At 54.8% G+C, this 12193-nt stretch overlaps 1 protein-coding gene across 2 annotated transcripts; it reads left to right on the forward strand.

Moving 5' to 3' along the window:
* Window positions 1-1289: 1289 nt before the first annotated feature.
* Window positions 1290-9782, forward strand: SH3BP5L (SH3 binding domain protein 5 like). Of its 2 annotated transcripts, XM_034789538.1 has the most exons (7): window positions 1291-1371; window positions 2277-3062; window positions 5252-5314; window positions 5787-5915; window positions 6296-6457; window positions 7103-7276; window positions 7859-9782. In XM_034789538.1, the coding sequence occupies exons 2-7, from the start codon at window positions 2859-2861 to the stop codon at window positions 8231-8233; spliced, it is 1107 nt and encodes a 368-aa protein (XP_034645429.1). In that variant the 5' UTR covers window positions 1291-1371; window positions 2277-2858; the 3' UTR covers window positions 8234-9782. The 2 variants fall into 2 exon arrangements, with proteins under 2 accessions (XP_034645430.1, XP_034645429.1); XM_034789539.1 differs by lacking the exon at window positions 5252-5314 and having other exon boundaries at window positions 1290-1371.
* The last annotated feature ends 2411 nt before the right edge of the window (window positions 9783-12193 follow it).

Below are 12193 nucleotides of genomic sequence, written 5' to 3' on the forward strand. Positions count from 1 at the left end.
CCAGGGGGTGGGGAGTGGTTGGATGGGGCGTGGGAGTCCCTGGTGTCTGTCTGGGGGTGGGGGTGGGGGTATGGATAAGGGTTGGGGCAGTCGGGGACAGGTAGGGGGTAAGGTCCTAGGGGGCCACTTAGGATGGGGGGAGGGTCTCAGGAGGGGGCAGTCAGGGGACAAGGAGCAGGGAGGTTAGGTAGGGGGTGGAGTCCTGGGGAGCAGTTAGGGGCAGGGCTGCCAGGAGGGGGCAGTCAGGGGACAAGGAGTGGGGGGAGGGTTGGGAGTTCTGAGGGGGGCGGGAAGTGGGAGAGAGTAGAAGAGGAGGGTCGGGGCTAGGGCAGGATGGGGGGTGGGGCTAGGGCGGGGCTCCTCCCGTCCTCTTTTTTGATTGATGAAATATGGTAACCCTAGGAAATCCGGACATTTACAAATTCCCCCCGACACTATTTTTAACTCAAAAAAGCCGGAAGAATGGTAACCCTACATATGGTAACCCTACCTTGAAACCATCACAGCATGGACCAACCTGGCATTGCCACAGCAACTATGACCACTGCTTTTATGTGGCCAATGGCTGTGAAAAAAACCTCACAATAAATTAACCCCAGAAAATGAACATGGGATTTTGGAGTGATTTTGACTCTTTTGTTTATTTATTTATTTTTAATTAATACCTAATTATTTTTACTTTTAAAAAAATGGTTTCTTCCAGATAGCTCTTCCCCCTGGATAAAGATGGGACAGCCCGCAGGGATCTCTGATTGGCTGCTGAGCGCCACGTGGCACACTATATCTCCACCGCCAGCTTGAACGTGCGAGCAGGCAAGCCCTTGGCTTCCCTTCCAAGGAGAGAACGCCGGGGCGGGTGGGTCACGTGGCCATACGGGAGCAGTCATGGGTGTGGCCATGTTGGTGTCTGCTATGGGCGCCGCCATATTCTCTTCCCTCGTTGTAGCCACCATCTTGCATTACGGCAGGAGCAGAGGGCGAGGTAAACAGCTGGCATCCTAGAGTCCCTGGATGTTATTTTCCCTTCCTCTGGGCCGTAACCCAAGATGGCGGCACCCACCATAGATACAGGATGGTGGCGTTCATGTGTGACTACTCGCTCTCTCACTTTGAGATTATTTATTTACCTCGGTGAGAATTGAGCCGGGCTATCTCTCTGATCCTCCTGGGATGTTTCGCTCTATTCCCTCCCGAGGGCAGTTTGAGGGCAGGAACGGGGCCGGGTGCTGCGCACATGGGAGCCGCCATGTTGTACGGCAGATATGCGGATGGGGAAAGGGGTGTCCCGGGAGAGCGGGTTCCGCTTCCGCTTGGGCTTGTTGGGTTGGGAGGGGAGGGCTGCGGCTAGTCGCTTAGCCTGGAGAGTAGGAGGTAAATAGAACAGGTCGTCCCCACCCCGGGGGTGCCCGCCCCTGTGCACCGAGCTGAGCCCCCTGGGGGCGGGACCAGGGCCCGTGGTGCATGGGGGAGGGGGTAGCGGAGAGGTTGTTTGGGGCAGGGTGCATTTGGGTGGGTGCAGTTCGCGATGGGGGAGGGTGGGGTGATTTGAGGAGGGGTGGTTGCATGGGAACGTTTGGTTGGGTGCAAGGGTGGCAGGGAATGGGCAGCTTGCGTTGGAGAGGAGGTTGTTGTACTTTGTATTGGGGTGGGGCGGCTGCAGGGTGCTGTTAGATGGGTGCTGGCTGCATTGGGGGAGGGGTGGGCGCAGGGGACATGTGTGGGTGCAATTTGCATTAGGGAAGGGGCGGTGGTATGGTTGGGCGCATTGGGGCAGGGAGAGAGGGCCATTGGATGGGTGCTGGGTGCATTGGGTGGGGGGAAGGTGGGGGGGTGCTGGCTGCATTGGGGTGAGTGCAGGCTACAATGGGGAATGGGCAGTGGGATGACTGCTGGGCACATTGGAGTGAGTGCAAGGTGCGGAGGTGGTGTGGGCATAGGGGACATTGGGGTGGGTGCAGTTTGCATTGGGGAAGGGGCAGTGGAATGGTTGCTGGGTGCTTTGGGGCAGGGGGAGGGCGGTTGGATGGGTGCAGGATGGATTTGTGGGGTGGATGCAGAGTGCTTTATGGGAAGTAGCAATAGATGGGGCAAGGATGAAGTGGGAACCTGGTGACTCTTCTGTGTCATTTGAAGGTGACCGGGTCCCCTTCTGTCTGGGGTGTGTATGTGTCTCTGGTGGGGTGGGGAATGTTGGTGCTGACGAGGGTCCCCCTTACTCTGTTGGTGTCTGGTACAGAGAGTGGTGCCTGATTCACTGTCTGCTGCTTATTTTCCAGCCCCCTCTCCTATCTCTGCAGATCCAGCTGGAACCCAGTTCTCCAGGTTTCACACTCGAGGACCAGCTCTCATCAGGGTTTCGCTGGGGCTGGCAGTGGGGGGTGGAGGCGCTTCTGGCTCTCTGCCACTGGAGATTCTTCTCCACCCCCTCGCCGAGCCCCCTTCTTGGCCTTTGGTCTCTGTCTCAGATTGCTGATTGTGGTCCTAATTCTCTCTTTTCCGGGGGACCGAGCTAGCACATTGCCCCATCCTTTGACTGGGCAGCAAGACGTGGTTCAGACGCTGGTACGAGGAGGGACGTTCATCTCTAATATCTCCTCCAGCGCCGCTGCAGTGGATCCCTGAATATCTTCTCATGCCTTGTCGCTCAATGCCCCAGCCACTCTCCAAGCTCCTGCTGTAACCCAGGGCTGCCGCGACCATTCCCAATTCCCTGCCTGCTCATGGCTCGGGTGTCGGTGTGACCCAGTGGATGGGCCCACCACTAGGATGCCTGCGTCCCTGTGAAGGCTCTACCTGCAGCCTGCCTGCTGAGGGAGACCTGATATTGCCAAGGGGAAGAGTGTTGTGGGGGCCCCACCATGGGGGACTCAGACCAGCGGCTGGTTCTGGGCATGAATGTGGGGGATGGGCGCCAGACGCCTCCTGGGGAGCTGCGGACACCCACGCAGGAGGGTGAGGAGCTCAGGGCTCCTATCCCCGAGGATGTCTGCAGTGGTGACGAAACCAAAATCCCATCGATGGACCAAGAAGATGTGGAGGAAGAGTTGGACCCCAGGATACAGGTGAGGGCTGGCTGGACCTGGTTTCCTCTAATGCCATTGGTCACTGGTGTGGGTGTGAGTAGTTCCCATTACAGAAGGCAGTAACCTGTCTTTGGGGGATTAGTTTGGGTGCAAATTCCTGTGTGGACACTTGTAATCCAGTTCATAACAATTTTTCTTAATCTGATTCTTCACTGAGGGCTTGTCTACATGGAGAAGTTGACCAGCAGAGCTATAGTGAAATAATTATCATGCTGTAGCTATGTCGACATCACTCCCTGTGTGGACATGCTATTCTGGAATAAAAATGACTTTCTTCCAGAAGTTTGAGAGACAAGGTGGTGAGGTAATATCTTTTATTTGACTGACCTAGCTTTCAAGTTACATGCAGCTCTTCGAGTCTGGGAAAGGTACTCCCAGTGTCACAGCTAACTACAAGGTTGAAGGGATAGTTGAGTGTACATAGTTAGCACACATTCTAAGGGGCCATTCAAGGTGAAGTGGCCTGTTAACACAGAATAACAGAAGTTGTCCAATAAAAGATATTACCTCACCCCCTCCCCCTTATTGCTCTACAACAACACTCATCCCAGAATAATTACTTACAAGTAAATATCAGGAAACAGTCACTTTTATTTCTGGACTAGCATGCCCTCATGTGGGGGTTCACTGGCGTAGCTGTACCAGGATAATAGACAAGCCCTGAATTAAATTGAACTGATTTATAAAACATCTTTGAATCGGATTAAGGCTTTGTCTAGATCAGGATTTAAAGGTGTCCTTTGATCCTGTTATCTCACTTGATCTAATTAACACCTCCTGGGACTCCAAGACAAAGCAGCTGTAACTGCAGCCCATGCTAAACTGGTGGAGTTAAAAGCCTTCCTAGGATCCTGGTTGTAGGGCTGGAAGGGACCTCTGGAGATCCTATAGTCCAGCCCTTGTAGTCTGTGTCCGCCTTAGAGTAGGGGCTGTCTTTCTTTATGTGAGTTTACAATGCAGCCCCTAGGGGCTACCATAATGTACGTGACTCAGGTCGCGATCAGAGATACAGAATTCTTAGTGCAGGGGCCCATCCTGCCGCCTCAGGGAACAGCAGAGCACGGGTGCAGTTATCCAGCTCTGATCGTCAATAGATCTCTGAGTGCATTAGGTCTCTTGGCCAGGCCCTCGTTGTCTCGCATCTCAATTGTTGCAGCATCCTCCTCCCTGGCTGGGACCAGTCCCATCTTTTTACCCAGCTTACGTTTGTTCAGAATGCTGCTGCAAAGATCATTTTCCTGTGACCCCTCCACCCCTCTCTGCGAGCTCCCCATTGGCTCCCCCTCGCATCACACACAAATCGCTTGTCTTAAGGCTTTTCATGGCCCTATCTATCATCCCCCCCCGCGCTATCGAGATGTGGAGCCCAGCCTCCACTCTGCCAGTGACATCAGCCTTCATCACCTGTTTGGTAGATTTTCCCAGCGGCACCTCCCTGCTTCCTGCCATGCCACCCCTGTCTGGAGGAGGGGGAGCAGCAGCTCCCATAAACACCCACAAAGCTACCTCACTGCCCTCCTTCAAGTGCCTCCTTTGCCACGATGCCTACATGACGCTCAACATTGGCTAGGAGCTGCGGCTGCTATCACGCTGATCGAAAGTGACTCATCGTTCCTTTGTGCTCCCCATCAGTCTCTCTCAGCCCGTTGTCTCTTGTCTAATTGGGAGCACATCTACATTTCTGCAGGTGTTGTACATGGTGCCTGGCACGATGCGGCCCTGAACCATGACCATAATACATGTTGTGTGTCAGAGGCACGTTACTATCAGAGAGCATGAGTCCCTGGCACAAAGCCCTGTCCTGTCTCCTCAGAACAGGTACATACAATGGTCCCCACCTCTGATCTAGCACTTTTCACCAGCAGATCCAAGTGGATTACAAATGTATCGGCATTTCACAGATGGGGAAATGAGGCACAGAGGGGCGAAGCGACTTACCCAAGGTCACCCAATAGGCCAGTGGCACAGCCTGGAATATGCTCTGTGCACTAGGCCGCGCTGTGTTGTTCATGGTGCCATCCCTCACAGCTGTGCCGGGAGCAGAAGGGCTGCATGGAGGGGCTCTCGCAGGCTGGGAGGGGAGACCCGTCAGGGTGGCGCTGTCCTGCTGAGCAGGGTGTGGCGTTGGGGCGGGTCCCTAAGCCTCATGCTCTGCCTCCCCCCTGCAGGAGGAGCTGGAGCATCTCAACCAGGCCAATGAGGAGATCAATCGGGTGGAACTGCAGCTGGACGTGAGTGAGCACTGGGCTCCCTGCAGGGCTGACCGCCGAGCCTCGGACTGAGCATGACCCTGCCACGACCAGCCTCGTGTTACAGCCCTATCCAGGCCTCAGAGACACCCTGCAGCTCTCACCGATTGTTTCCGTGCTGGGCCAGTGAGCCTGTCTCTTCCTTTGGGGTGGTCACAGCCCTTACTGGGCATTTAGTGACCCTTGGAGCTGTTTCCGTAGCCCCTGCCCTGCAAAGCTAAGGGGGCCAGGGTGCTCTCTGATAGTCTGTCCCAGTGTGGGGCCTGTGCTGCAGGGAGCGGAGTGGGGCTCAGTTGGGGGTGCTCTCCCTTGGCAATCACTGCTGGCCCCAGTTCCCCAGTGTGACGCTAGAGGGTGTTGTGCTACAGGTTGTGGGGCGGGGAGCTCAGCAGGGGGTGCTCTCCCGTGGTGGTCAGTACTGGCCCCAATGCTACTGCTCTCCTCCCCGCTGCAGGAAGCCAGGACCACATACCGCAGGATCCTCTCTGAATCCGCCAGGAAGCTCAACACCCAGGGCTCCCAGCTGGGGAACTGCATCGAGAAAGCGCGTCCATACTATGAGGCCCGTCGCCTGGCCAAGGAGGTGTGAATGCTCCCATCTTCCCTGCCCCCTGCCTGGTGTAGCCCCCGCCCTGAGACATGCCAAAATCAAACTCCTGGGTTCTGTCCTGGCCCTGAGGAGCGACTGGGTTAGAGCAGGGGCTGGGAGTCAGGACACCTGGATTCTGTTCCTGCTATGGAAGAGAGGTGGGGTCTAGTGATTAGAGCGGGGGGACTGGGAGCCAGGACTCCTGGGTTTTATTCCCAACTCTGAAGGGGGATTGGGGGGTCTAGTGGTTAGAGCATGGGGGCTGAGAGTCGGGACACCTGGGTTCTACCCCTGCTCTGGGAGAGGAGAGGGGGCAGGAGTCCCTTGCCATGCGCGCTCTCTCTCTCTCTGACTTTCCTCTCCCCTTCACGCAGGCCCAGCAGGAGACGCAGAAGGCAGCGCTGCGGTACGAACGGGCGGTCAGCATGCACAATGCCGCCCGTGAGATGGTCTTTGTGGCGGAACAGGGCGTCATGGCCGACAAGAACCGGCTTGACCCCACCTGGCAGGAGATGCTCAACCATGCCACCTGCAAGGTGAGATGTCAGGGTGGGGCTGGACGTTGTACTGCCCACGTAGAGGGGGAACCACACCACCTGCAAGGTGAGATATGGGAGGGAGGGAGTGAGCTGTACGAAGCATGGGGAGCGGGGAGAACCATGCCATTGGGAAAGTCAGACATGGGGACTGGACCAGGGAGCCATACCAATCACAAGGGCCAGGGGAATTATATCAACCACATGGAGGTGCTGATGACGCGACCTGCTAGGGGAGAGCTGGGGGACCACACTGGCTGGGCACAGGGGGAGGAGGACTTTGCCGTCTGCATGGTGAGAGCTGGGAGCATGGAGCTCAGGGACATGGTGGAGGCGATAACCAAATGATGATGCCATCTGCCAGAGGAGGGGTGGGGGTGCGGGTGCTGGTGCCACAAGGACCATACCAACTGCACAGAGAATGGGGGGTGGTAGGTTGTACCCCCTGGGGGAGGTGACCGCCTGAGTCCGTGTTGGGCAGGGACGGACGGGGAGGGGTGATGGAATTGGATGCGGTGTGCGTGGGAGGGTGGGGAGTGGATGGAGGTGACTGAGATCTGCAAGGCTTTGTGTGTATGTGGGGGCACAGGCTGGGTGGGAACGGGGGCCCGCTCTGAGCTGCGTGTCGTCCTGCTCCGGCTGCAGGTGAATGAGGCGGAGGAGGAGCGGCTGCACAGCGAGCGGGAGCACCAGCGCGTCACCCGGCTTTGCCAGCAGGCTGAAGCCAAGGTGCAGACCCTGCAGAAATCCCTCAAGCGTGTCATCGTAAAGAGCAAGCCCTACTTCGAGCTCAAGGCCCAGTTCAACCAGATCCTCGAGGTGAGCCGTTACAGCCCCACTGAGATCCTGGGGTGCACACACCCACACCCCTGCTGATATCCTGGCATCCCCAAGGGGGGCCGGGACATGTGCACGCCCGCCCCCGCTAAGATCCTGGTGTCAGTGCTTTGAGGGCCATGTGTGTGTGCGGCTTGGGTGAGATGTACCCACCCCCTGAGATCTCACAATGCCCTGGGTGGCACGTATTGCTGCTCCCTACCCAGGAAGGGATGGGGTTTCTCATGGCTGCTGCCCTCTGCTGGCTGTGGGGCCCGAGGCAGGGGAGCAGGGAGAGATGTGAGGCTGTGATTGGGTTTGGAGAGGGATGGGGTGCATGTGCGGATAACTGCGAGGAAGAGTGGGGGTGGGGCTTAGCATGCAAGGGGTGGACTGAATTTATAGGATGGAGATGGGGGTGTCTTTCTATCCTGGTTTTGCCTCCCTGCGCCCCCCCCACACACGTCCCCAGGAGCACAAGGCCAAGGGGGCTGGAGTGGAGAGGTGGGATGGGCAGGGAGGGTTTGGGGGTGCTATGTGGCGGCACAGGGATCTGTGTAACTGCTGATGTCCTCCAACCCCCAGGAGCACAAGGCCAAGGTGACAGGGCTGGAGCAGCGGGTCTCCCAAGCCAAAATGCGCTACTCGGTGGCGCTCCGTAACCTGGAGCAGATCAGTGAGCAGATCCACGCCCGGCGGCTGCAGCGCCTCATCCAACGCCGGGCCTCTCCAGTAGGGGCAGAGGCGGGGGCCGGGCTGGGCGCCGAGTGCCCCCCCACGGACACACTCTCCATGCTCAGCTTGCAGACCATTGCCTCTGACCTGCAGAAGTTTGACTCTGTGGAGCATCTGCTGGGGCTGTCGGACGCCACCAGTCTCAACAGCGACGAGCTGGAGGAGCAGGAGCAGCGCCGGGGCGGGCAGAGCCAGTTCAAGCACCACCGCAGCGTCAGCCTCTAACCCACCTCCCTGGCCCTTCCCCTCGGCAAGCCCAGCCGGAAGGGGCTGTGCCAGCCAGGCGAGGAGGGAATGCTGTGGCTGGACACTGCGCCACTGGGGGGTGGGGCGGGCAGCCTTCTGCGAAGCACCCCTGCTTCCTAAGGGGGGGACAAAGACACTACACCTCCCAGAGGGCATTGCTCATCCTCTCCTCCCCCTGCCCAATTAGTGCCCTCTGACACTGCACTGGGTGACCTCTGACACTACACTTCGCAGGGGGTATTGTTGTACTGACACAAGTAGCTTGGAGGCTGCTGATTCCAGCCAGAAGGGCTTTCTGGGTCCCCTGCGGTAGGGCTCCATGCTGGAGCCAGGAGCAGACACTGCCCTTTGCTGGAGCAGTGTTACCTGCAAACCCCACTCCCAGCATGCACTGATCAGAGCACCCAGTTCCCTTGAGTGCTGTGTGCTGACAGCCAGGGTCTCCCTAGAGCAGAGACACCAGCACCTCTGGTTTTATGCCCACAATTTGGTCTGCTGTCTTCGCTGACCTGGTTTCCAGCACTGCTACATGTCCTGGGCCAGGGGAGGGAGAAGCGAAACTAGCTGCTGTCTGACACTACATTCCTGGGGGGAGGGGGTTTGGCAGGCCCTGGCCTGGGGCTACTGCATGTGTACATCCCAGGGGACAGGGCGGGAGCTATGGAATGAGGGCCCTATGATGTCAGCTTTCTGATAGCTACAGCCTAGTTCTTGTCCACAACCACAGGCTGGTGAAGGTTGCTGCTGAGACATAGAGATGGCCTGGAGCCAATGCCCTCTCCTAGTGCATACACAGACTGGGCCAGTTCCCTATGCCTATCAAGTGGAACCTGCAGTGCTCACAGGGTGGGTTGCTTGCTCACCTCCTGCAATGTAATAGGGATGCTTCTCTGAAAATGTGGGTGCTTGGTGCCTGAGGTTCATCTCCTAGTGGCAGAGATTACAGGAGCAGCCCATGCAAACTGTATAGCCTTCCCCACTGCTCACAGGCGGCTGGGCTCAAAGATGCCTGGAGTCTGCCCTGTGAGCAGAGCACCTTCACCCAAAAGGTGGCAAGGAGCTGATTCCTTCCCCCTCCAGCAGGTGGCACCAGATGGTTTACTCTGGACAGCTCCTTGTACTCTTACTAACCCTGTTCCTCCAGATTTCCTAGGTCAAATCCCCCTCAAATCTTCCTTTATATTGAGACAAATAAGTGTCAAAGCTGCGTGGAAAGTAATTTGCACTAGTTGGTGTGGGGATGGGGGGGGTTGGTGTCAGTTGGGAGTGGGAGCTCCTTGTGCATATCCTGTATCCCGGAGCCCACTCTGGGCTTATCTGTACCCACTGTGGTCTCCTGGGAGCTGGGGCTGCATCCTCTCTGTGATGGATGCTCCTCTTGGTGGGGGACTGTTGCTGCTGTGCCCTGGTGTGGTTTCACTCTGCTGTGGCTGTGATGATAACTGCCAGTTTGAGGCAGCCCAGTGGATCTGTATGAGTGAGCGGCTGTGCTGCATATTTTATTTAAAGTAAAGATGCCCCATGGAGATTTGTCTGTCTCTGTCTCATGATTCAATGCAATCCTGGATTGTCCACACTGCAACCACTCAATATTGTAGCCAGTTCCCAGAACTCTCATGTGACCTGGGTACAACTCCGGGTTTAGCTGTGTTCATGCAGTGGCTGTTTTTTGTAATGACTCAGCACTGTTTCAAGCTTCATATTCTCTGTACAGATTCTGCAAACTCAAGGATTAACTCCACTAGCTGGCAGGAGGAGTTGGCTGTTATCCACTAGAGGGGGATATTGGACAGTGTGCCAGGGTGTTACCATTTCACAGCATAGTCTCGTCAGCTGTATTTTTTCTGACTGCACTGTACTGTCAATTTGTGTGTAATAAGGAAATCTTTGCAGCCAGCCCAGAGTGCCTCAGCAGACTAAGGGTTTATCTGTACTGAAAATTTTTCACTTATACTGATGTAACTCCCTTTGTGGGCACTGTTGTTCCAGAATGAATGGCTTTTTAAATTGCCTGTCACGCAGATCTATAAACTGGGCATCAACTTCAATTCAGATCTCTGTCTAGGACAGGTCCTCATATTCAGGCTCTGTCTGTGTCTTGCCAATTCTGCTTCACATCTCTAAGGTCTGGCCTTTGCTATCCATCCACACAGCTACAACTCTCATCCAGGTTCTCATGTCTCATCATCTCCTATCTCAGTCACAGCAACATCCTTTTCTCGGGCCTTGCCCAATGCAGTTTTGCCCTGCTTGGGTCCATTCAGAATGCCGTTGCAGAGTTCATTCTCCTAGGCTGTTGTTTTGACTGTCACCCGTTCTTTGAATCCCTCCTCTGGCTCCCCCTCCTCTATCACATCAAACATAAACTGCTCATCCAGGGGTGCTGTAACTATTTGTATAGTGAGGGTGCTGAAAGCCATTGAACCAAACTGGAAACCCTGTATATGATGGAAACCACTTCATTACCAGGGGGTGCAGAAGCACCCCCCACACCTATAGTTCTACCACCTATGTGCTCATCTTCACTTGCAAGGCCCTTCATCACCTATCCCCGCCCTACCCATCCCCTCTCATTCACTATCAAGCTGTGGGTGCTTCTCTCCGATCCACCCGTGCAGCCATCACTCGCTATATTTTCAAATAAACAACTTTTTGCTTTTCCCCCAGGCTACCCCTCCCACTTGGCACCTGAACAGCTACCTCATTATGTGCCTCCAAATCCCACCTTAAAACTCTTTTTTTGCCAAGATGGTTACAAAAAAACTCCTTGACTATGATGCTGCTGGTGTGCTGAGACCACGGCCTGTCTTGCTGACCAGTATTGTCACATGGGTTCCTTCTACTCCCCTGCCTGTGTGTCATCCATCTCACAGAAACCCCCTTGGGACTGTCACTCTAAGCCCGTTTTCCCTGGCAGTTTGGGACTTCAGTACCCTGCCTGGTTGTGCCAGACACGCTTGCCTGCTACAAACAGACCCAGGTCTGAACCATGTCCCCCAAAAGCTGCAGGCTTAACTGAAAGCAGCTTAAGAAGTGTTCCTGTCTCCAACACTCAGGTACCCAACTCCCAATGGGGTCCAAACCCCAAGTAAATCCATTTTACCCTGTATAAACTTATACAGGATAAACTCATAAATTGTTTGCCCTCGATAACACTGATAGAGAGATATGCACAGCTGTTTGCCCCTCCCCCCCCCCCAGGTATCAATACATACTCTGGGTTAATCAATAAGTAAAAAGTGGTTTTATTAAATACAAAAAGTAGGATTTAAGTGTTTCCAAGTAATAACAGACAGAACAAAGTGAATTACCAAGCAAAATAAAATAAAACATGCAAGTCTAAGGCTAATACAGTAAGAAAACTGAATACAGATAAAACCTCACCCTCAGAGATGTTTCAATAAGCTTCTTTTACAGACTAGCCTCCTTCTAATGTGGGTCCAGCAATCACTCACACCCCTGTGGTTACTGCCCTTTGTTCCAGTTTCTTTCAGGTATCCTTTGGGGGCAGAGAGGCTACCTCTTGAGCCAGCTGAAGACAAAATGGAGGGGTCTCCCAGGACTTCATGTAGTTTCTCTCTTGTGGGTTGAAACCCCTCCCTCCCCCTGTGTAGAATCCCCTCCAAAAGATGGAGTTTTGGAATCACATGGGCAAGTCACATGTCCATGCATGACTTAGCTCTCTACAGGAATGTTCCCAGGAAAGCTCAGATGTGGATTGGTGTCTATCAAAGTCTATTGTCAGATTAAGTGTTTCTTGATTGGGCACTTACTGAGAATAGTCTTTTCTCAAGAAGCTGACCAAATGCTTTACTGAGGCTACTTAAAATCAAACAAGTACACAGCCAATATTCATAACTTCGAATACAAAAATGACACATGCATACAAATAGGATGAATATGTTCAGTAGATCATAACCTTTGCAGAGATATGGTACA

This window comes from Trachemys scripta, chromosome 14 (genome assembly GCF_013100865.1).
Source record: "Trachemys scripta elegans isolate TJP31775 chromosome 14, CAS_Tse_1.0, whole genome shotgun sequence".
Lineage (NCBI taxonomy): Eukaryota > Metazoa > Chordata > Testudines > Emydidae > Trachemys > Trachemys scripta.

Coding starts and splice junctions, on each gene's coding strand:
- SH3BP5L (XM_034789538.1), top strand. CDS start 2,859: ATGGGGGACTCAGACCAGCGGCTGGTTCTGGGCATGAATGTGGGGGAT. Junction 3,063..5,251: donor AGTTGGACCCCAGGATACAG/GTGAGGGCTGGC, acceptor TCCCCCCTGCAG/GAGGAGCTGGAGCATCTCAA. Junction 6,458..7,102: donor TCAACCATGCCACCTGCAAG/GTGAGATGTCAG, acceptor CTCCGGCTGCAG/GTGAATGAGGCGGAGGAGGA.